The sequence below is a fragment of the Gopherus evgoodei genome, chromosome 6 (genome assembly GCF_007399415.2).
Source record: "Gopherus evgoodei ecotype Sinaloan lineage chromosome 6, rGopEvg1_v1.p, whole genome shotgun sequence".
NCBI classification, from domain to species: Eukaryota; Metazoa; Chordata; order Testudines; family Testudinidae; genus Gopherus; species Gopherus evgoodei.
The window spans coordinates 84720688-84745647 of NC_044327.1; the positions used below are offsets into that span (position 1 = coordinate 84720688).

The window sequence follows — 24960 nt, forward strand, 5'->3', positions numbered from 1 at the left end:
ATTCAAGTTTTGAGTGTCTGGAGGCCCACAGAGCTCCAGGGGCAGAGTGGCTGTTCGATTTTGGCCCACAAGTTTCAGGAGAAAAATGGTCTAGTCTTGCACGCAGTCTTTCAGCCAGTGTTTTAATCATGGAAATAGATCTGGAAGGGGACCATGCTCCTGGGTCTTTGACTTTCCCAGGTATGTTAAGATAGGGCAGGTGGCCAGCTGAGCTTACACAGAGCTCTTCGGGGCTGGGAAATGTCCTCAGAGTGTCACAGCTAAATACAAGGTGGAACAGATTGATTAGCATCAGTAGTTAACACATATTTCAAGGGACCAGTCAAGGTAAAGTGGCCTGTGAACACCCCTCCAATCATAGGGGCAAAAGGCAGATGGGGGAGAAAGACAATGAGGTGGTGGGGGTTGTTAGTGGGTTATAGATTGTTGTAATTAGCCATAAATCCAGTGATACAGGGGAACAGTTAGATAATTTAGAAAATAGTACTGAATGTAGTTTGATGCTTTTCCAAGAGGAACTGACAATATGCGAGAGAGAGTTGCTTGTACTGCTTGCTCCAATACCAGCTGGTCCTGGAGCTTTATTCGATTTTTTTTTAAGAGCGTGGGGGGGCAGAGCCATAGATGAGGCATTGCAAAGTAGTATCAGAGGGGTAGCCATGTTAGTCTGGATCTGTAAAAGCAGCAAAGAATCCTGTGGCACCTTATAGACGAACAGACGTTTTGGAGCATGAGCTTTCGTGGGTGAATACCCACTTCGTCGGATGCAAAACGTCTGTTAGTCTATAAAGGTGCCACAGGATTCTTTGCTGCTTTTGCAAAGAAGGCTCTTTCATTCTGTTTCATCACACCCCCATTCTCTGAGAACTTGCTGTTGGGCCCCCTTTTGCAGAAAAATAACATTATTTGTGGCACAAGCCCACTTGAACTGAAAATTAGTTTCCAGCCTAGTTTTAACATGCCCCGAGTACTCCAAAGAAAAACTGAATAGCCTACAAAACAATAGTAAGGTGTTCTTTCTGATGCAGTGTTTTTTGAGAGCTTATTGAACACTTCAGGTGCTCAACTGTCCTGACTGTGGCATGTTAAATGTACTTGCAGAATGTGTGAGGTCATAGAGAATGTGAATGAAGATGAGAAGATATATCACATTACATCGCCATCAGTGAATGGAGATAAACCCAAAGATTTTGTAGTTCTTGTGTCTCGAAGACAGCCCTGTAAGACTGGATGAGCACGCAAATTTCAAGTTTGGCTGGTGCAGAACCTTTGGAGCTATAACTCTTTATTACCATGCATATCTAGAAGACAGGTCCAAGAACAATAAATGTAGTAAAGATATTATTGCAGCCCATAAGGATTTGGATGGACTGCTGTTTTGGACCATCAGCTTTATGATCTTCACCTGGCACTGTTTGTCAGTGGTCTTAATGAGCAATTTGAGGATTCACTGCAACCCCTTTGCATACACGTGCTGGTTAGACACAACAGGGGCATGCACTCCCTCTTATAAGCTTGCCACTCCAAATCACACTTAGGGCTGTCATTTCTTACATGGGCCAGCTGTGGTTGAAACTTTAATGTTTTCATAGAAAATGTGTCATTTATATGGTTTAAAGACAGTAAACTACTTTTAGTATAGTTCAAGTTACTCATATGTATCTTTTTACAGCTTGTTGAAGAGTCTCTTGGTTTTTTTCCCTACAGTGATCCTTACATAATAGCTGTGAGGTCAGTTACCCTGACATCTCTGCCACCTTCTCCAACCTATTGCAGAAGTGAAATCCTATGTGCAGGATTCCTGATCCATAGTGACGGCAACAACTCCTGTACAGTAAGTAGCTTTACAAGTCACAATGGTATCTGCTGTCCCTCCAATATTATACGTGCATCATCTCATTGAAGTGAACTGTCTTAAACAGACCCGTGAAACAATGGCAAGAATCACTTTATTCCTAAATTTGCTTAAACACTTGAATTCCTGTGGATATTAAGATGTTAAATTATAAGCATTACACTGACTTTGAGAGTAAGGAATATCTGCGTTCACTTTGAAGGGAAGGTTATTATATAAGAACATATACGTATGAAAATGTTTGGGTACTCTAACTGGTCTAAAGTGCCTTTCTTCAGCCAACATTTGTGTTACTAAAACAAAGGTATTTAACGAGTTAGAGATGATGGAACAAATTCTGCTCTCTGGTACGCTGCTGTATACATTTAGCACATGGTTGAGCAGTTAGCTGATGTGGGGCCATTAAGATCACTAACATACTTTTAAAAAGGTGATGATTTTCCAGTTAATATTGCTTTCACAATGCTTTTATTTTTTGTATTAAAATCCTCTCAGGGACTGATACTGATATAGATTCTGAGAAAATGACCTTCACGTTCCCCAAGTTTTGAGTTTTTCATTTTTAATTTGTTACCCAGGTGTCTTACTTTAACCAAGTTACCTCTGGTGTTCTGCCTTACCTTGCTGCAAATCTCACTGGCTCATCAAAATCCATTGAGGACACCGCTTCTGCATGCATCAGGTTCTTGGAGATAGACAATAGCAAGATTTACAGTATTTTGTTTTAAGTAAAGTATCAGGGAAGCTCTGAAGATTATAAAAAAATTTTAAGTGCTGCATGCAAACATGAGGATTCTCAATATCTATATCATCTACTACAGTAGTTCTCAACCAGGAGTCTGGGGCCGCCAGCAAATTTTAATGGAGGGCCGCCAAGCAGGGGCCAACATTAAACTCACTGAGGCCCAGGAAAGAAAGCCAAAGCCCCACCATACAGGGCTGACAAATGGGGCCCCGCCATCCGAGGCTGAAGCCAAAGCCTGAGCAACTCAACTTTGCAGGGCCCCAGGCAACTGTCCTGCTTGCTACCACCTAACACCAGCCCTGGCTTTTATATGCAGAAAACCAGTTGTGGCACAGATGGGCTGTGGAGTTTTTATAGCATGTTGCGGGGGGACGGGGCTCAGAAACAAAAAGGTTGAGAACTCCTGATCTACCAGACTGAAATATTTACTTTAAGCCACACACCTCATTTCAGCCCTGATCCTGAGAGAATCTGAGCACTCACAACTCCCACTGATTTAGGAATTGATTAAAAATATGAATCAATTTTAAATATAATGGAGACAAGTTCTTATTTATACCGCTCACTTGAATTTGGTGGAGTTGCCCAGGCATAAATGAGGACATAATTTCTATTACAAACACCATTTTGGAAGGGCCTCTAAACTCAGTTCTAAAAATCTGCTCTGGTCTATAGCAATAGTAATGAAGCTTACATCCTTTGTAAAGTGCTGTGAGGTCTACCGATGAAAAGTGCCAGGGAAGTGCTGGGTATTAATATTATGATAGCTTTGAAAAAATATAGACCAGTAAATAACGTTGAATAAACTATTTTGGCCATGTTAAATTATAGACTTAAAGGAATGATGGTTTCAGAGGCTTTTTGTTCTAAACTGCTTTGAGATTAAAAAAATGGAATACTGCTGGCAGTTAGTCCTTAGTTTGAATTAATACCTTTGGATGGAATTAAAGAATTAAAGTTCAGGAATTATGTTGGTGTACCTCAGGATTGCATTAGAGTCAAGGTGGGCAAACTACAGCCTATGGGCCACATCCGGCCCGTAGGATCCTCGTGCCTGGCCCCTGAGCTCCTGGCACAGGAGACTAGCCCCCGGCCCCTCCCCTGCTGTTCCCTCTTCCCCGCAGCCTCAGATCACTGCGCCGCCCACATAATACTCTGGGCAGCGGGGCTGCGAGCTCCTGGGGCAAAGCCCGCCCTGACCTAGTGCTCTGTGCTGCGCGGTGGCATGGCTGGCTCCAGCCAAGTGGCGCAGCTGCCTGTCCTGGTGCTCTGGGCAACACGGCTGTAGCGCTACCAGCCACCGGTGCTCCAGGCACCGCGGTAAGGGGGCAGGGAGCTGAGTGGTGGGGGAGGGGGGGTTGGATAGATGGCAGGGAAGTTTGGAGTGGTGGCGGTCAGAGGGTGTGGATGGGGGTCAGGGTGTTCAGAGGGCAGGGAACAGGGTGGTTGAATGGGGGTAGGGGTTCCGGGGGGGGCAGTCAAGAAGGGGGGTGTTGGATGGGTCGGCAGGGGGCAGTCAGAGCCAGGGGTTCTGGGGGTTGTCAGGGGACAGGAAATGGGGGTGGGTGGGGGGTAAGGTAGGGGTTCCAGATAAGCCATCAGGGAACCAGGGTGGTTGGATGGGGCAGGAATCCCCCAGGGGCCAGCAGGGGGCAAGAAGCAGGGTGGAGTCAGATAGGGGGTGGGGCTGGGCCACGCCTGGCTGTTTGGGGAGGCACAGCCTCCACTAACCAGCCCACCATAGAATGTCAGAAACCTGATGCAGCCCTCAGGCCAATAAGTTTTCCTGCCCCTGCATTAGAGGCTGATGCTTTGGTGCATTCAGACCTTCTGAGCCGTTAATACCCTATCCAGCAACCACTGAAGTCAATGGAAAGACTCCCATTGATTTCAACTAGAGCTAGATCAAGCCCTCAGAAAAAGGGATAGTTACTGGTAGTGTTATGGTACCTCTGTCCCCAGCTCCTCTGTTGCAGGTAACAGAGACAGGAGGGCAGGGGGAATACAAGGGAGCTGGTTACTGCTCCCTGATCTTCATCCCAGCTTTATGCCCTGAGCAGTTTAGAGCAGCCATGGGGCTGTTTCATATAGGCTGGCTGGCAAGTCTCCTAAGGAGCTGTCCAGCAGCTTGGGACAGCCAGAACACACAGTACTTGAGCCACACCCCCTCCCCAGCCCCTATGTTGACAGCTGTAGGAGAATCTGGCATAGGTGCCAGCCACATCAGCTCTGGACCTGATGGGATCTTCTCCCTGCTGAGAAAATCCCCATCTTCAGACATGCATTCCACCCCATTTTGCACTATGGAACAGGAGCTAGGATCTGGTCTCCTAATACTAATTCAGATTGCTTTAGTCAAGTAGACTCCTTTAGGCCTCTTTATAGCCACTCCACTGACATATGAGAGAGACATTTTCCAAAGTCACCTAGGCCCAGCTCCTCAAAAGTATTTATGCACCTAACTAACTAGCCTTGAGAATATGGGTCCCAGTGACTTTTGAAAAATCAAAGTGAGAAGCCCTCAGAAATGTTACCCTTAGGCTCATCAGTCATTTGGGTGGTTTTATCCCTCCCCCCATCATACACACACAGCTGTTATACTAATTTGCACCCCCTTGCACAGTGACAGAGGATGTAGAGAGTCTACGTGAGTGCAAGACACCAAAGAACCACTATAGGACCTAGCTGTGGGTAGTTGTCTATAAATGACCTGTGGGTAGCAAAAACTTGGTTGGGAAATCACACAGAATTGGGAGAAAACTTGCAGGGAAAAGGAAGGGACCAACCTTCTGCCTCCCCAAAGAAATCCCAGGTGAACCACAGCAAGGGGCTTCTTTAATACCAAAATTTGGTTCTAAGCATTGAGTCAAAGCAGTGCCCCAGGGACCCTTTGCGCTGACTATATAAAAGTCAAAAAGGCACAGCAACTTACAGCTCCCAATCCAGTACAGGTACGCTAACTCTCAGGCAGAGAATCTGCAAAATCTAGTGTTTCTAGGGGTTCTTTAGTTCTTGCATAGATGTTTCCCATTGATACTGCCAGATTGCTCCACAACTGCCTGAGCATTTAGTGACTTCACACACCAGTCACTACTGCCGTAAGCATGACCATGAGGAATTGTTCCAACTTGCACCAGAAGTGAAATAGATCCATAAACATCCAGTAGTATTTCCTGTAGGTTAGGGTTACACTATCCACTTTCTTACTTTAAACAGCCACACCGGAGTGCTCCTGGCACACTGAAGCACTGATTGAAAACTAACACTGGTTACTTCTTCTAATTTTGCATTTGCCTAGTGTATAATATAGTGAGATTGCTCAATTACTAGTGAGGAGGGGAAGGGAGAGAGAATGCAGTTTTGTGCTACAGACACATTTACACCAGAGGTGCTTCTACAAAATGTTTGCATGGCCCCACTCTGGTGAATTCTCCCAGCACAGCTCCCTATAAGGTGCCAACTCAGCTCTATGATGCCCATCACTAGATATCACTGGAGAAGGAATGGGCCTGGAGGGACATGTTGGGAATGTGAGTAGATATAGCCAGAGCAGTGCTGTGCCCGGTCCCTTCCCCACTACTGAAACACTCCTGGGGACTATGGCAACAGGGGGCACAAATCTGGGCAATCCTGAGGCTGTTTCAGCTGCTCCTTGCATAGGGGATGCATAGAGGTCTGCTATATACACCTACTTCCAGTACATTTGTAATGCTCTCTCACAGTTGCCACTTCAGCATCAGTACTGTAAACCAAATACCAATATACCTGCTGAAATCTCGGTCAAAGCTGTTTTTACCTTTAAAAGATTCAACCTAGTATTTATTCTGTGCTTTCCCTCCCTGCTGTTTCTATAGTTAACTGCTATGAAGTATCAGACGTCAGGTGGTTACTGGTATTTACTTCCATTTTGGGTTTGTTTGGTTTTCTTTGGCTTTTGTAAACCATATTTAGGTACTTTATGGAGGCTGATGAGCCAGATGTATAAGCATTTATTTCCTAAAGTCCAGATAGGCATAGTCCAAAGATGCATTAAAAGGAAAGCTATTCTGTGGAAGAATAAGACAAGAACCAGGGAAATCATTAGGAAAAATGCAACTACTGTGATAGAAAATTCAAACTTAATATTTTTTTATAAAAATAAGTCAATTTTAAGAAAATGTATAAATAAGGAAGCATTTAAACAATAAGTTCGTGTATTCTGATTTACCACAAGAAACCATACATTCCAAGGCAGCAACAAGCCATGACTTGGCCCAAAAGAGTTTGCTAAGCCATGCCACTTTCAAAGCGCATGAAGATCACCTTAAGAAGGGTCATAACACTTTCATAAAAGGACAAGTTAAAATAGGAAGTTAAGTGAATATCTTGATCACTATATAATTATCCTTTAAAGATTAACTATGACAAAGCTACTTTAAAAGTTTAGTACAGTGTCTCATAATTAGAGTTCTGAATCAAACTTTAAGATTGTGATGAGACAGGGATCCTTGAGCACCTAAACACCTTCTTAAGGTGCATAGAAGTACTTTGTCTGTAAATGCTTTAGCAATTCAGACTTAACACTGAATGCATCAAATTGATCTTGGAGAGCCAAATTTCCCATTCAGATACATTTTGTGGCTCTGGACCCACCATTGTGTAAAGCATTAATAAATCTGGAGTGTCTTCTAGAAGTTTTGCAGTAGAGTATAACTGACTCTCCAGGTGTTATTGGGGACAGTAAGTGAAGCCGCATAATTGAGGTTTCGTATGTGTTTGTCCTTTTTTGTTTTAATTTTTTTTCGCTGAAGGAATTTGTTCATAAACAATACTTCCTTTTAAGGAGCCAGTGTTGAACACATCTATACCTGTAGGGGTGAGAACGGCTGCTGCATTGAGTACTGCAGCCCAGATCCCCAATCTAAGAGTGGGAGAATCGTGTGATTCCACCCTGAGAGAGCTGAAAGCATGAAGTCTTGAGATTTAATGAGCACATTTAGAGAGACTGGAGAGGGGCCAGTGGTGCAGTTAGCCCTGAACTATGACAGGTATGTACTAGCATTCTAAAAAAAACATTTGTTTGCTGTATTACTTCTCTCCTCAGCACACCTTCATTTAAGCATTGTTTAGGATTTTAAGTGATCACCACTTAAGGTTGGCAGGGGAGGGGGTTTGTAGACACAAGAAGTCATGTGGCAACTGCAATCCAGCTAGTTTACTAAAGCCAGAATCAATGCAAGTAGGTATCAGTGGAGTTATGTCCACTATGCTAGGGCTGAATTTGGCCTAAGGAACCCAGCTTTACCTTGCAGTTGTATAAGTCAATGATCACTCAGAAGACAAATGATGTTTAATGTAGTCTGAGAGCAGTTATCAAAAATTAACAACTTTTGGTACTTTTACTTTTGGTTTTTGTAGTTTAGGGCTCTCTAGAATTTCTTCGTAATCTGCACTCATTCCAAAGGACCATCGACCAACTGTTACTGCTTGATCTGTGGAGCAAGAGACAAAAAAGATTATGTAAAACTCTATTTGTTATAGCCAAGATTTTCACTTTGACTGGTCTTGTGGCTAAACCACTGGGCCACATTGTCTCAATCAGGATGTCTTGCATTTTAATTCTAGGTTTGACAAACTCTCTCCATGACCTTAGGCAAGTTGTTTAACCTCTATTCTGCAAACTCAGCTCTCTCTCAAAGCATTATTAGAGTTCAGTAAATACTGTAACTTTAAAAAAAAAAAACCGAAACATGGAACACACTATATAAAGGTATATTTTCTCAGCAGGGGAATCACCAAGATTTTCAAATTAGGCCCTCCTATCACCACCGGAGTGGGTTAACTGTAATACTTTGTTTCCCCTCCAACACCTTCCACAAAGGACTCATTGTAATTAACCAACATTAATTAAGTATTGGCATTCCTAGAGGGTAAGTAAATATCATCCCCATTGTATAGATTGGGATATTAAGGCAGAACTGATCTGCCCATAGTCATGCAAGAAATTTGTGGCACAGCTGATCTCTTGACTCTCTTTAATCATGAGAACATCTTTCCACACTTTACTCTATTCAATACCAGTTAACATACCCCTCCTAAAAACTTAGCACACTGGCATGCCATATTTCTCTTCTGTACAGCAGTTCAATTTTTGGAGGCCAGCTAGTCAGAATATACTGAAAATATTACATGGACCAGTTAGTTATCAGTACCCTATACTAATTTCAGTGCATATGTGACAGTTCCACAGTCTAAAACAAGTAACAAACAGGTTGGCATACCCTAACTGCATCTGAATAAGAGTCACCAGGGGGAATGGTGTGTGTTTTAGTAACTGACTGTAACCCTGAGTCTTGGGAGTACGTTATCTTAATTTATCCCACTCACAAAGAGTACTTGGCATGATGCAAACTGATTACAAAATTTTCTCTTTTCATTCTTATCCACAGCATATCATTATAGATTCAGTGAATTCTAACAGCTTTGTAAGCAGCAGTGCTTGTTTTTAAATATCAGTGTTAGTTCTAACAGGTCTCCTGTGAAATTACGCAGCATCTAACTGTCAGTCTTCATTATGCATGTGTTTTCCAACCATGGAGAATTCCAGTTCAGCTTCATATATATAAAATTTAGTCTCCTGAGAGACAGACATATTTTTCTAGATTGGGATATGCAGTGTACTTCTGCATTCAAAATGGCATTTGTCAGTTGCCATTACGTATCTCACGGAAGCTATATATTTCAAAGAGTAGGCATTTGATCACTATATCTTTGACTCTCATATTTGTCATATCTCCTGCAGTATAGGAATTGAATGGAGTAAGCACTCTATTTAGTGTTGCTCTCCTGCCTTCTGACATACATGAATACCAGTACTGCTAAATGAAAACCAAATTCAACTAAAGGTCGCCACTGATACAGTGATGCAGTCTGTCATTCACAAGGGTTCACAGAGCACCACTGTTTATTCACTACAAAATTCCTTCTCTCCTACTGAAACTGCTCCAATTTCCACTTGTGTGCCAGCCTGACAGAAAATGTGTGTTCTTTCATGGTATATAAAAAATGGTTACTTAAATGAAGTAACCCAAGACTATTGCCTGTATGAGTACATGCTGTAGGGGATACGACCACTTTGGTCAGAATATCTGAACAGTACCCAGCCATTAGGGCCACACATGTACCCTGCCTATGTCCTCAGGACTGCCTCCTGAAGAGTCATAGTGCACAACAACTACATAAAAGAAGACCTTACCACTGAGGCACTGGACAGCAGGAGTCTGACATCAGGGCTCCAGAGCCAGAGCCCATCAACCCACAAGCATCTGATATCAGTATGGGCAATGTAGTGGCACTCACTGTCAAGGCATCAACACCAGCAATGTCAAAGAGTGTCCAGACACCAATACCATGACCCTCTGATAGGCATGGTATCTAGGAGAGTCCTGTGGTCCATTGGGCCATAGGACACACTCACAGCCTCCTCTAAAATGGTCTGGGCTAGAACAGTAATAAGGAATCTAATCCTCCTGTGTCATCACTGAGTAGGCTTGTTGATGACTGACCCAATGCCACTACAAGAGGAGCACTACTTGAAGTGGGTAGACTTGGCTTTGGCCACCCTAAATAAGGTCCACAAGAGTGTGGGAACTGCTCAGCCTTGAAATTAAATATCCAATGGGACTATAAATCCTAACACTATCTGACCATCCCACAAACAAATCAAAGAAAAAACAATGACCTGAAATATATCAAGGAGTTCTCATAGACTTTAAGGTCAGAAGGGACCATTATGATCATCTAGTCTGACCTCCTGCACAACACAGGCCATACAATCTCACCCATCCATTTCTATAACAAACCCCTAACCTATGTCTGAGTTACTGAAGTGCTCAAATTGTGATTTGAAGACCTCAAGCTGCAGAGATTCTTCCAGTAAGTGACCCGTGCTCCATGCTGCAGAGGAAGTCGAAAAACCTCCAGGGCCTCTGCCAATCTGCCCTGGAGGAAAATTCCTTCCCGACCCCAAATACGGCGATCAGTTAAACCCTGAGCATGTGGGAAAGACTCACCAGCCAGCACCCAGGAAAGAATTCTCTGTAGTAACTCAGATCCCATCCCATCTAACATCCCATCCCAGACCACTGGGCATAATTACCTGCTGATAATTTGGCAACTGATCTTTGATTAATTGCCAAAATTAGGCTATCCCATCATACCATCCCCTCCATAAACCTATCAAGCTTAGTCTTGAAGCCAAATATGTCTTTTGCCCCCACTACTCCCCTTGGAAGGCTGTTCCAGAACTTCACACTTCTAATGGTTAGAAACCTTCGTCTAATTTCAAGTCTAAACTTCCTAATGTCCAGTTTATATCCATTTGTTCTTTTGTCCACATTGGTACTAAGCTTAAAGAATTCCTCTCCCTCCCTAATATTAATCCCTCTGATATATTTATAAAGAGCCATCATATCCCCCCTCAACCTTCTTTTGGTTAGGCTAAACAAGCCAAGCTCTTTGAGTCTCCTTTCATAAGCCAGGTTTTCCATTTCTCGGATCATCCTAGTAGCCCGTCTCTGAACTTGTTCCAGTTTGAATTCATCCTTCTTAAACATGGGAGACCAGAACTGCACACAGTATTCCAGATGAGGTCTCACCAGTGCCTTATATAACGGTACTATCACCTCCTTATCTTTGCTGGAAATACCTCGCCTGATGCATCCTAAAACCGCATTAGCTTTTTTAACGGCCATATCACATTGGCAGCTCACAGTCATCCTGTGATCAACCAATACTCCGAGGTCCTTCTCCTCCTCTGTTACTTCCAACTGATGTGTCCCCAATTTATAATTAAAATTCTTGTTATTAATCCCTAAATGCATGACCTTGCACTTTTCACTATTAAATTTCATCCTATTACTATCACTCCAGTTTACAAGGTCATCCAGATCTTCCTGTATATCCCGATCCTTCTCTGTGTTAGCAATACCTCCCAGCTTTGTGTCATCCGCAAACTTTATTAGCACATTCCCGCTTTTTGTGCCAAGGTCAGTAATAAAAAGGTTAAATAAGACTGGCCCCAAAACTGATCCCTGAGGAACTCCACTAGTAACCTCCTTCCAGCCTGACAGTTTACCTTTCAGTATGACCCGTTGTAGTCTCCCCTTTAACCAGTTCCTTATCCTCCTTTCAATTTTCATATTCATCCCCATCTTTTCCAATTTAACTAATAATTCCCCATGTGAAACTGTGTCAAATGCCTTACTGAAATCGAGGTAAATTAGATCCACTGCGTTTCCTTTGTCTAAATAATCTGTCACCTTCTCAAAGAAGGAGATCAGGTTGGTTTGGCACGATCTACCTTTTGTAAAACCATGTTGTATTTTGTCCCAATTACCATTGACCTCAATGTCATTAACTACTTTCTCCTTCAAATTTTTTTCCAAGACCTTACGTACTACAGATGTCAAACTAACAGGCCTATAGTTACTCAGATTACTTTTTTTCCCTTTCTTAAAAATAGGAACTATGTTAGCAATTTTCCAATTGTACAGTACAACCCTTGAGTTTACTGATTCATTAAAAATTCTTGCTAATGGACTTGCAATTTCATGTGCCAGTTCCTTTAATATTCTTGGATGAAGATTATCTGGGCCCTCCGATTTTGTCCCATTAAGCTGTTCAAGTTTGGCTTCTACCTCGGATGTGGTAATATCTATCTCCATATCCTCATTCCCATTTGTCATCCTACCATTATCCCTAAGCTCCTCATGAGCCTTATTAAAGACCGAGGCAAAGTATTTATTTAGATATTGGGCCATGCCCAGATAATCCTTAACCTCCATTCCATCCTCAGTGTTTAGCGGTCCCACTTCTTCTTTCTTTGTTTTCTTCTTATTTATATGGCTATAGAACCTTTTACTACTGGTTTTAATTCCCTTTACAAGATCCAACTCTACATGACTTTTTGCCTTTCTCACTTCATCCCTACATGTTCTGACCTCAATAAGGTAGCTTTCCTTGCTAATCCTGCCCATCTTCCACTCCTTGTAGGCTTTCTGCTTTTTCTTAATCACTTCTCTGAGATGCTTATTCATCCAGCTTGGTCTACAACTCGTGCCTATGAGTTTTTTCCCCTTTCTTGGGATGCAGGCTTCTGAAAGTTTCTGCAGCTTTGACTTGAAGTAATTCCAGGCCTCCTCCACCTTTAGATCCCCAAATTCTTCAATCCAATCCACTTCCCTAATTTCCTTAATTCTTTAAAGTTAGCCCTTTTGAAATCAAAAACCCTAGTCCCAGATCTATTTTTGTTTATTCTTCCATCTAGTTTGAACTGAAGTAGCTCATGATCACTCGAACCAAGGTTGTCCCCTACAACCATTTCTTCTATGAGGTCCTCATTACTCACCAAAACCAAATCTAAAATGGCATCCCCTCTTGTGGTTCTTCAACTACTTGGTGAAGAAATCCATCAGCTATCGCATCCAGAAAAATCTGAGCCCTATTATTGTTACTAGCACTTGTCCTCCAGTCTATATCTGGGAAGTTAAAGTCTCCCATGATCACACAATTCCCATTAGTGTTTACTTCATTAAAAACATTAAAGAGGTCTCTATCCATATCCAAATCAGAGCCCGGCGGTCTGCAGCACACCCCAAGCACTCTCTCAGGGGAGGCTCTAGTAGCTTTCTTCCCCAATGTGATTTTTGCCCAGACAGACTCTGTGTTATCCATTCCATCACTTTTTATTTCTTTACAGTTAACCTCATCATTGACATACAATGCTACTCCACCACCTTTGCCTTTATTTCCGCCTTTCCTAAACAGCACATAGCCTTCAATACCTGTACTCCAGTCATGACTACTATTCCACGTTTCTGTTATCCTTATAATACCCGGTTTCACTTCCTGCACCAGTAGCTCTAGTTCCTCCATTTTGTTCCCTAGGCTCCTCGCATTAGTGTACAGACATCTTAATTTTTGCCGTTTGGCTTCACTGACATTCTTTACCTGATTAGGCACAGACATTCTACCACCAGAATCACCCATTAGACTGGTATCTACACTACCCTTCCTCCTTATGTCCATTCTTCTGCCCACGGCTGTATCCTCTCTTACTTTGTTTTCTTTCCTCTCAATGTTGAATTCTGGCGTTGAGATTACCAAGACATCTCCCAACCATCTCCCCCAAATTCCTAGTTTAAAGCTCTCTTAAACAGTTGTGCCAGCCTCCATCCTAAAAGCCTATTTCCCTCCTTACTCAGGTGAAGTCCATCTCGAGAGAACAGTCTTCTGTCCATGAATGGTTCCCAGTGGCCATACATACCAAAGCCCTCCTTATAGCACCACTGCCTGAGCCATCTGTTGATCGCCATAATCTTGTCACACCTTTGCTGCCCTTCTCTAGGAACAGCAAAATCCCACTGAAGATCACCTGAGCCTCGACTTCCTTAAGCATCTTCCTCAGTCTGGCATAGCCTCCCGTGATACATTCCAGCGAGAATCTAGCCGTATCCTTCATTCCCACATGAAGGACAATCAACGGATTATTTCCCGCTCCCATTAGGATCCTTTTCAGCCTCAGGTCCACAGCCCGTATCTTAGCACCCGGCAGACAGCACATCCTTCTGTTCTCCGGATCAGCTCTAGTTACAGACCTATCTATTCTTCTCAGTAAGGAGTCCCCGATCGCGTAGACCTGTCTTTTCTTTGTGACAGTGTGATTCTCCGGTCTATCCCCTGCTCCCACTGGCTGCAAGTCCTCTCGATTCCTATACGCCCTTGCAATCCTCCGCAACCCATCTCGTATCCTCCTGGGGCTCATATTTGGTGTTGTCGCCGTTAACTCTTCCCCTCGTCCTGTAGGACTAGCTGCTCTTCTCTTTTTCCTTGCCCTCTCACCTTCAGCGACCACCTGCTGTGCCCCTTCTTCATTTTCCAACTCCGCAAACCTGTTCCTGAGCTCTATTTCTCCTTCACTGGCCTGTCTTTTCCTCTGCCTGTTTCTCTTAGTTACATGCTTCCATTGTCCACTTTCCTCACCCAGCAGTCTCCCCTCAGAATTCTTTGGTCCTGCTTCCATCTGCAAGTCTGAGCCTGTCCCTTCAGCCTCCTCATGTCTTTGCTCCATCATCTGCTCGAACCCCTTCTAAACTCAACCAGAGTTTCCACCTGCATCTCCAGTCCTCAGATCTTTTCTTCCATCAGCTCTGTCAGGCGGCACTTCATGCAGACAAAATTTTTTTCAGGTACCCCCTCTAGGATCATGTACATGCCGCAGCTTCCACATCCAGTCATCCTCATTTTGTCTTTCACTGCTACCTCTCTATCAGTCATAGACTTCCCACCTAAAACCTGTTAGTCCAAGAAACACAAACCAAAACAAACCCCCCCCAACAGGCACCAGAACACTGGCAGACCACCACTCACTCCCTTCACTGACCTGTCAGTTCCTCTGCCTAGGTCTCTACGTCTCCCCCACAAACTCCCCCCATAAACTCCCACTGAAATTCCCCTGTTTACAGCTGTTTGCTGGCTGCTGTGCCGCTGCAGCTATCTATGCTGCTGCCTGACTGGCTGGCCGCCTTTATAGGACCCCTAAGCAGGGAAGCCCCACCTCCTAAACAGGGCTCAGCTTCTCTCTCAGCACACTGCCTCCAGCTTCCACACATACAAACTGCAAAATACAACACACAAAATACAAAAACCTGCTCCTCCAACAGAAGTCTCACTGAAACTCCCCCGTTTACAGCTCTGTTTGCTGGCTGCTGTGCCGCTGCAGCTGTCTATTCACTACTTATGGTGATCAAAAGGAACAGCATAGCAATCACAACTGCCACCTAATAGACGCTGACGTGGGGCAGAGAAGCACACAAGGGCATGGATATGGGGTACAGACAGTCCCAATATACACAGCTATTCAGAAGTTTCGAGCTGCACTCCCAAGTCATGTGCATCTCTCACAATGGGGTTCCAGGCAGGTAAGCTTTCAGCTGCACTCATTAGATTCTGTTTGCCCTAGAAGATCTCACACTTAGGCCTTGTTTACACTACACAGTTTTCTCGGTAAAAGTTATGCTGCTTTAATTGAAGTGCTCTACTTAAAACCACTGTTGCATGTCTATACTAGCTCCTTGTGTCGGCAGAGCGCATCCACACTAGCAGTTCTTGCATCGACACAGACAGCAGTGCACTGTGGTAGTATCCCACTGTGCAACTGGCAGCAGGGTGCTTTGGGAAGGGTTTACAATGCCTCATGGGGCAGGTATAGCATCACATGCTGCAGATTTCTTAATCCCACCATTCCAGGAGCATCCTAGTAGATTGTTAGCTGCTTTTTCAACTGAAGGGTGTAGGGGGAAGGAGAGGAGAGTGGTGTGTCTGGGGCACGGCAGAAAGCAGGCTACTGACCTATCTGAGGCGGTGGGGGGGGGGGGGAGACACCCTCCCCACATCAGCCCTCAGCTCTGCTTAGCACAGCAGTCTCTCCTGAAGCAGTCTGCTCTGCTTGCCTGCCTGCCCATGGTTCTGTGATTCCCTCCGAGTTTTCCCACAGCCTCCTCAGCTGCTGGGAGCAGCATCCTGAGCCTGCAGAAGAATGTCAAAGCAGCACAGCAGTCCCGCCCTGAACACACACCCCTCTCTGCAGCAGCAGTCTGCTAGAGCAGGGCAGAACAGGAGCATTCCACGTTAATGATTTGCTCTTTGTTCCCCAAAGGGAGCAGCAGGCTCAGCTGTCCAATACTTCCCAGGAGCTTTGAAAGGGGAGGATGCATGCCTGCAGGGCAGCAGAGATCAAAACAGTGAGCAAAACGGTCATAGCAGGCATTGTGGGATACTGGTGGAAGCCAGTTCTGTAGTCAAAACAAATGGCAGTGTCTACACTGATGCTTTGTTGCTTTAACTTTGCCACAAAAGGCTTTATGCCTCTCATTGAGGTGGTTTTGTTTTGCCACCAAAAGTAGCTTTGTACTGGGTACACCTCCCCTATTTGGTTGGCAAAAGGCAGCTTTTGCCGACAAAACTTTATAGCCTAGACAAGGCCTTACCTGTGCCTCCATATCCTGTTTACTTCTGTGTAATTATTTCTTGTGAAAGCTAGGACTGCCTCAACCCATTCCAGGTTGGGCCATTCTTTAATTGAGAACTGGGCAGTTTCAATGTTTTAGTTTTCAGTGGGTTGGAATCAGATTCTTGAAAAATTAACTCTACTCCACGGAGGTCTGCTATGTGACATGGATTTGGTTTGAGCCCTGGAATCAAACATTTCAGACCTCCCCAACATTAAAGAAACATCTCTTTTGTTCTACATTACCAGAAGTGGCTTTTGTTTAAACTACATCTAACAAAAATCTGTACTGTCTGCTAACCTTTGGAAAAATTTAAAAAACAAATTATCACAAGTACCACTAGTGCCCCTTCTACACTACAAATCTTTGACAGTCATACACCAGTTAAAAAACCCCAACAAATCCTATTTGGCAAAAATATGCTTCAAGAACTAGAACATTACAGCCATTCATGTACACCTGATGCCAGCAGAGGTACTCCCTGCACACTGAGAATAACTGACATAACATTTATATGATCAAGAGATATATATTTAGTAGTGATGGATGAAGAATGTGTGAGACTCTGGTGAAGGAAACTGGATCTGATGATTGAAATCTGACAGCATCTTAGAGCCAATGGCACTAGAGGCTTTTGGAGGGGGAAGTGGAAATAATGGATGTGTGCAACTCAAAATTACTGAGTCACTATAACAACATACAATCCCTTTCCTGTGATTTCACCTTCCTGTAGTCTCTGTTACAGATATTGAGAAAACAAAGCAGTAGCATAACAGCCATTAGAAATTGGGAATACCTGGACTCCATTCTCTGCATGATCATTAAACCATATCTCCCAGATGCAGACAATTTTATAACAAAACACTGGTCGGTAAGGGGAGAAAGAAAAGTAAATGAAAATAAAACCTAATGATGAATTTTCAGAGTTATCGGTAGACAATGTAAGGATATTTTTCAACTAATTTTTTCCAGATATTTGAACAAACACTAACTTTGGCAGAATTTGGAGGGCTTAGAAGGGCCAACCAACAACCTTTCACACAGAACTAAAACAGTTAGCCAGAGACTGGTAAAGTGTCTTCCCCCGACCACTACCAGCAGCAACTGAGGAGCAACACCACAGCAAGCTGTCCATTCCTCCAACCTCAGCTATTGGATTTATACCAGACTGTAGCCCCTAGATCCTGCTCAGGGGCCCCATCTTTCATATCAGCCTGAACTACAAACCTCTCCCTTAGAGGAGCCAGAGAAATCTTCTCTTTTCTTCCTACTGAGAAGTCTATAGGACTCACTATTCTCCCTTCATCAGACCCTCTCTTTCCTGCCTGCTGTAGGGCAGGTAGGATCCCTAGTCTCTATTTTTGGGTTTATCCTCTTCCTCAAAATAGCTCCAGTACCCAACTGCCACTCAAAGCTTTCCCACTCTGAAACTGACTTTTTCAGTTTCACTGCTACCCACGGGAAAATGATTATTTTGTCAGTTTCACCCAGCAGCCCCTGGAGAAAGTAGAGGCATTGGTGCACTTTGTCTCACGAAGACAGCATTATATTGGTTCACATTCATTTTATATTTGGAACACTATTTTCATGTGTGTTAAGGGCTAGAACCATTTGTAATAAAAGCTGTCAATTTCTGCAGTTTACTTTAACCACCTACACTCCCCATTCCTCCCAAACAGTTTAATATTTGCTATGAAATAGGTGAGTGTATTTTTCAAGCCCTCTTTAAAGGTCTCATCATTACAACAGAATAATTTGTTGTTATATTTTAAAACTTTGACATGCAAGCTATATTCCTTTGGATCTCACCTGAGTTCTGGTTTTCTGGACAATCTCTTTTAAAGTGTTCCACAGATCCACAAAGCCTGCAGCAGCCTCCTATTAAAAAAGCAACATCCAAAGCTATTTCTTAACAACTGGAAATATTTGCTTTAGCATTATGCATATTTTAATCACTTGTCAACGTGTTATAAAAACTGATCTTCACCTGAAAGAAGAAAATTTAGAAGTTAAATTATAGATCTATATTTATAAATAAAATATCTTTCCAAAGGTATAGCATAAATAAAGATAAAAATTCCCTCTAGAGACTAACTCAGAGGCCTTTCATTGACTAAAATTCAAGTTAACTTGAGAGCACGTGGTCCAGTGTATAGGAGACCTGCTTTGTGAGCATGGACTAGTAATTTGACCTGTGGGCCTCAGTTTCCCCTTTATAAAATAATTATACTTACTCTCCTTTGTAAAGCACTCATATCTATAGATGCCGAATGATACATACAAATCCAGTATTAATGTTACTGCAAAGAGTCATTTGAATTATATTCTCCTAGAAATATTGAGGGGTAGCTATTTGAAATTCTCACATTGTTTTCTCAGGAACAAATTCTGTTCCAATATTCCAGCATGCATCAACTACTTCTGAAGTTGCATGTGGATGTCTGAGGACAAAATCCGGCCTTTAAAGGGGAAACATATACTTGCGATCTAGTCAATTCAAAAAAGGTTAAAAGCAATTTTAAATACATCTGACTGAGTCCTCTTACTAACCTGAGATTTTACAGTCACTTTTATATGTTTGCTAAGTTACTGTGTGAAAGATCCACAAACTGATTATACTGCGAAATGAAAGTTAAAAATACAAAAAGGGATTATCAAATTTTAAAAAAGACTATTTTCATCTCTTTCTTACATTAAACAACTTCAGACAGGAGTGTGATTTAAGTTGAGGTTGTCCCTTATCTAGAATAAAAGCTTCACTAAGAGCATGCTGCATAAACAGGATGCCGAGGCACTGCATGTTTCAGATCTACATGTGATGTCACAGGCCAAATTAATTACAATCCAAAAGCACAAGTTAAAGGTAGTGTCTGCATTTATTTTGATTTCCTTATTCTTTTGCAGCATCATCACATACACCTCTGCCTCAATATAAGGCTGTCCTCGGGAGCCAAAAAATCTTACCACATTATAAGTGAAACCACTTTATATCAAACTTGATTTGATCCCCTGGAGCGCACAGCTCTGCCCCCTTCCCGGAGTGCTGCTTCACCACGTTATATTCAAATTCATGTTATATCGGGTGGCATTATATCGGGGCAAAGGTGTATTTAAACATAGAATTTTAGTGCAGTAATAACTTTTGCGTGGCTAACAGCCATGGAATACCTGAAGAGACCCATGTATCCAACATATAATGGGAGGACAGAACAACTCATTTAGCTTTTAAAATGTCTCTCTAGTCAAAAGAGCCTATACACTTCCTCCCCACAGGTTTAGAGTGTCCCCCTTTCTCCAGGTATACATTTCAATGCATTGTGTGCATAAATACAAAGGGTCTTTTCCCTTGTAGAATCATTGAGAACACCCCCTTTTTGAATTTCAAATTAAATTTAGCTCCCATGCTCTTCTACTCATCCTGCTGGCGCTGTTACTTGAGACAATCACTAATTAATGAAGATACACACTAGACACTCTACAGTTGCCATATACTTTTTCTACACAAAGTACATAGTCCACCTTTTACAAGGAGCTCTGTTCACTACGCTCTCTCGTACCTGGCAGCTGCCACCTTGTTCTGTGCTACATTTAATCACCATTATAAGAGGGAAAATGTTTGGTTTACAGCAATAATTATACTCACCTTCAGCATACAGTCCTTTAGGATTATCTGGACATGACCTTGACAGATGCCCCATCTCGCCACAAATAAAACATTTTGCATATGGAAATTCCCCTGTAAGATTCCAATTGTTCTTCTATTAAGATGCATGTTAAACCTTCACACCAAAGTTACAGATAATATCATAGTATTTTTACAGAAAATAAATCAATATTCCAGTAATGTGGAACCACTTTAACAGGTAATGTATGTCCTCAAAACTGTTAAACTTTCTGACTAAAAATGAAACTCTCTCAGTGATCAGAAAACCCTTACAAAGCTCTTCCTTTAGGAGAGAAATGTAAATATTAAAAAACATACCAAGAGCTGGATCTACTTTTGCTCTACACTTGGTGATTTCATGTTCTGTAGATCCACATCGATAACAGATTCCTGTACCCATATCTTGACTTTCAAGGGCAGCTGGGCAGTCAGCAATTCCATGGCCAGGCTTCTTACAGTGGAAACATACCTTCAAAAATAAAATGTGGATTACTAAACTGACTATGGAAACTCATTACATGTTTTGCTGTGTATTTTTACAGCCAGGAATACTTTAAAAGGATACACTTACTGCTAATACACACAATCAGCATTTACCCCCAACAGAATTTTATTTTCTTTAAACTACTTTTCATATTAAAATTAAAGTTACCTGAAATCTCGGTGTCATAGACACATATTTAGGGTAAGAGAACACCTGCAAGGTTTAGTTTTAGACTTCGGAATTAAGATACGTTTTGGTCCTTACATCTTTAAAATAAGGTCACATCAATGCCCAATAAAACATATAATGATCTCAAGGTCTAAGATTCAATAACTGGCACTGAAAGCAAGACCACAAAATTCCAGTTTAATGAGCACTTTATGAATCTTAGACAGTCAGCCTAAAGGGGAAAATTCCTAAAATATACTGGGGATAAATCCAATTTGCCTAGCAAACCACAAAATAGTTGTGTCAGACCCGCACCCACAACCGATGAGATGATCAAGCTCCAATATTATAGGCATTGTTCACCCATCTATAAGATTGTACAAAGGTGTATGTAGGAATTTCATATTGGGCATTCATTGATCAACAGCTGATCATTACAGAAGGCGTGCACTCGCCTTCAAAATGTAAGTTTGGTACATTTTGTGGATTCCAAACAGGTGAGCCACTTAACATTAGTTACACTGACATTCTGCAGGCTTTAAGACTTTTCTACAAATGTTTGCAATTTGTTGAAAAAAAGAGTGCTCTTTACCTATATTACTTTAAGCTTAATCATAGAACACACTTATGAACAAAAACTTGAAGAGAAAGAGCAGAACAGGACAGAGATCTTACCATGGCGTTTTTCTTCATCTCTTGTCTCTTCAATCTTCTTCCTTCCCGACGCCTGTCTTTCTTCAAGGCTGTTGCTACTTCTTCCCTCACCTCATGGCTGTCTGCTGCTCTCACCTTTCCATTATGTATAATCTGTGAGCTCTGTTTTAAGTATTCCATGAATCCATTAACGTCTTCATTCAAATAGTCCTTTTTCTTTTTATTCTTCTTCTTCACTTGACCATTCTTTAAAGAAAGCGTATTTGAATAATTTTGCTGTTTATTCTTCACTGTTCCACTGGTGGATCCATTTTTCATATCTTCCCATGGTGTAGCGTCCAGAGGCTTTTTGCTATGAGTGGTACTTGTACGGGCCCACCTGGTCATGATTTCTTCTGGAAGCTTTTACAAGCCTTTAAAGCAAATACGGAAGGTCACACTTGTTCTTTTGGGCAGGCTACATGACTTTTTATCAGTTTGCACAAAATTTAGCACGATAGGACTAAATTTAAATTTAAGATAGAGGACTCTGAGACCTACTACTTTGCAAAACATTATTAATAAATAAAACCATGTAAAATCACCCCATAAGGCACCAACCAAAGCAAAACAAAACTCTACATTTGTACCACAGCTTGAGAAGTCTCTTTGCTCAAGCATTGGGGACCACCAGGTTACTGCCCTGGTGGGTGGGTGAAGCTAAACTGTCACATTTTTGTATAATCTATACTTTTGTTTCTGCCAACTCTGGGCCAGATCCCATGCTTAAAAATTGGATGGACCTAGCTACGTTGTTCATGGCTGTGATAAATGTTGCACCTTTAGTGACACAATTATTGTCAGCCTAACCACTGGTGAAAATATTGCTGGGCCAACAGCACAGTTCTTCTGTGCACCTAGCTCTCACCCGTGGAATAGGTGGATTAACTACAGCAACAGGAGAACCCCTCCTGTTAACACAGGAGATGTCTAAGCTACTGCGGCATGGCCCCAGGGCTGTGGCTGTGCCGCTGCAGTATAACCCTGGCCTACAGTACCAGGTTTACAAGAGTGCTGGTCCCACATTCTGAAGGGGCCTCAGCACCTGGACCGTGGTCCCACTCCCAACTCCGCCCACGCTTCACAGCACTGGCCCCGCTCAGTCTCTCCTCCCCATGGCCCCACTTGCTGCTCACTCCTCTCCGCCCCTTCCACCCAGTGCAAGCGGTGGGAAAAGACCAAGCAGGGTAGCGCCCTAAAAGATTAATCTGGTCCTTCTGACCTAAGGCACTAGTGTAGGGCTCCCAGCAGATCCTTCCCCAGGTACCAAGCTGTACTGCCTTCCCCAGCCCGGGGACAGAACTCCAGACATAGGGCGGCTCACCAGGGGGCAGGGGTGTGGCACTGCTAATCTGGCCCACCAAGTCCTGCACACCCCCAGGGGGCAGCATAAGGTGCTGGAGCCTCTCACAGTCGGGGCGAGGGTATGTGGAAGCGACCTCAGCAGCAAGATTATCAGCGCCTTCACCCCGCAATTTGGGCATTAGCCAGTCCTAACCCGTGCTGCAAGGATTCAGAGCCCAGCAGGCCTGAGGTAGTCACGCAGCCCAGCATTTAAGGTCTGATCCCAGTCCAGGTTTCAGCAGCCGAGCTCAGCGCAGCCCTGGATCCCCCTGGGGGAGAGTGGAAGGAGCAAGGCAAGCCACAGCCACCACGGGCCCAGCACCTCACCAACACACAGCCTCAGTATGAAGTGGTCTCTTGTGACTTCGCAGCTGTGCAGAGGGATTTGACCGCACAGAACAGGAGAGTCCAGCAAACCGAAGCCTACAAGAGTCACTCACCACTGGTGCAGCATGGAGCCCCCAGGGTTAGGTGACCATATTTTCCAAAGGGAAAATGGAACACCGTGTGGGGCTTGCCCAAGCCCCACCAAGGCCTTTGCTGTTGGCCTGAGCTTCCCTCCGTGTGTGGTGGGCAGGCAGGGCTCAGGCAAACAGTGAAGCACATACTAGACAGGGTGTCAGGACCAGGCCTCCAGTGCAGTAGACACACACAGGCAGGGAGAGAGAGAGTGACAGGGTCCAACCATACTGGAAAGACTTCCCAATATTCTGCTCTGCACTTCCCATCACTCACCAGAAGCAGAGCTGTGCTGGTCGTGGGTGGGGCTGAGGACTGTTTTAACCTAGATGGAGCAATTCAAGGGGTCTGCAGTCACCAGTCTCCACCCTGCAGGGGCGCCAAGCTCATCAGCACCTGGCAGTGCACCCCAAGCTGGGTGCTCCTGGCAGGGCCTCAGTGTGGGATCCCCTTGTCCTACAGTCAGAGGGTTTGACATTGCCTATTTGGACAAGGGGGATAAGGCATATTGGCTAGCGTGGCTGTGAGCCACCTTGGGCAGCTGTAATAGGGAGTGAGGGAAGCACCAGCCTCATTGGCCTCTCTTGTTCATGTCCCTCGCTTCATTTGGTTCAGGCTACCTTTAGGACTCAGCTCTGTCTGTGAATATTCTTGTCCCAGCTCCGTGCGAAGTGGGGGGGGGGGGTGGAGGGGCAGAGGGGCTCGGCCCAGCTCCGCGCGGGGAGGGGATTTGGCGGGGGAGGCGCAGAGGGGCTCGGCCCAGCTCCGCGCGGGGAGGGGATTTGGGGGGGGAGGCGCAGAGGGGCTCGGCCCAGCTCCGCGCGGGGAGGGGATTTGGGGGGGAGGCGCAGAGCCCAGCTCCGCGCGGGGCAGGCGCAGAGGGGCTCGGCCCAACTCCGCGCGTGGGTGGGGGTGGAGGCGCAGAGGGGCTCGGCCCAACTCCGCGCGTGGGTGGGGGTGGAGGCGTAGAGGGGTCGGCCCAGCTCCGCGCGAGGAGGCCGTACCACGCTCACCTCACAGTCTATAGCCGGGCTCCAGCTTCCGGCCTGCCTATCGGGGGCGGGGCCTGAGGGGGAAGTGGCAAAACAGGGCGAGAGGCGGGGACAGGAGAGGAGCAGGGGGCGGGGCCAAAGTTCCGGTGCTCGTTGTCCCTGGTCCCTGTAGACCGGCTTTACGTCGCAGCCGCAGCGGAACGCGCTCTGGCCGGCGGCGCAAGACAGCGCCCGGGCACAGCCTCATGCTGCGGAGCGAGCCGGCGAGTTACCCGGGCGCGTTCGCAGCCCCTGGAGTGCTCCAGGCAGGAGTGCAAAGGTGCCCCGCGTTTTCATTCCCCCTGCTCGGTAACCCAACGGGGACTGCTGGTAGAGCAAAGCTCCGCGAGCAGCGCTGTGTACATGCCACCTATCCCTTAGCAAACACAGCTCCGGCATGGCGGGCGGCTGGCAGGACTTCTGGCTTCCTTTTATAAACATTGTACTGTCTCCATGCAGCTGTGCCGCC

At 44.4% G+C, this 24960-nt stretch overlaps 2 protein-coding genes across 5 annotated transcripts in view; one reads left to right on the forward strand and one right to left on the reverse strand.

Annotated features, from left to right (window-relative positions):
• The window catches only part of ACOT12 (acyl-CoA thioesterase 12), a 39493-nt gene extending 35693 nt beyond the window's left edge, over positions 1-3800 (forward strand). The window contains exons 13-15 of the mRNA XM_030567901.1: positions 1102-1229; positions 1707-1834; positions 2434-3800. Coding sequence (XP_030423761.1) covers positions 1102-1229; positions 1707-1834; positions 2434-2583 — 406 coding nt within the window. The 3' untranslated portion in view covers positions 2584-3800. The remainder of the gene's footprint in view (positions 1-1101; positions 1230-1706; positions 1835-2433) is intronic.
• A 2911-nt stretch (positions 3801-6711) lies between these two features.
• ZCCHC9 (zinc finger CCHC-type containing 9) lies at positions 6712-24533 on the reverse strand. Of its 4 annotated transcripts, none has more exons than XM_030567140.1 (7): positions 24474-24533; positions 23737-23941; positions 21640-22031; positions 20631-20781; positions 20292-20384; positions 18458-18526; positions 6712-8071 (listed from the first exon to the last, which is right to left on the reverse strand). In XM_030567140.1, exons 3-7 carry the CDS (start codon positions 22003-22005, stop codon positions 7953-7955), a joined length of 798 nt encoding a protein of 265 aa, XP_030423000.1. In that variant the 5' UTR covers positions 22006-22031; positions 23737-23941; positions 24474-24533; the 3' UTR covers positions 6712-7952. The 4 variants fall into 4 exon arrangements, with proteins under 4 accessions (XP_030423000.1, XP_030423002.1, XP_030423001.1 ...); XM_030567142.1 differs by having other exon boundaries at positions 23737-23785; positions 24474-24508; XM_030567141.1 differs by lacking the exon at positions 23737-23941 and having other exon boundaries at positions 24474-24528.
• Positions 24534-24960: the final 427 nt, after the last annotated feature.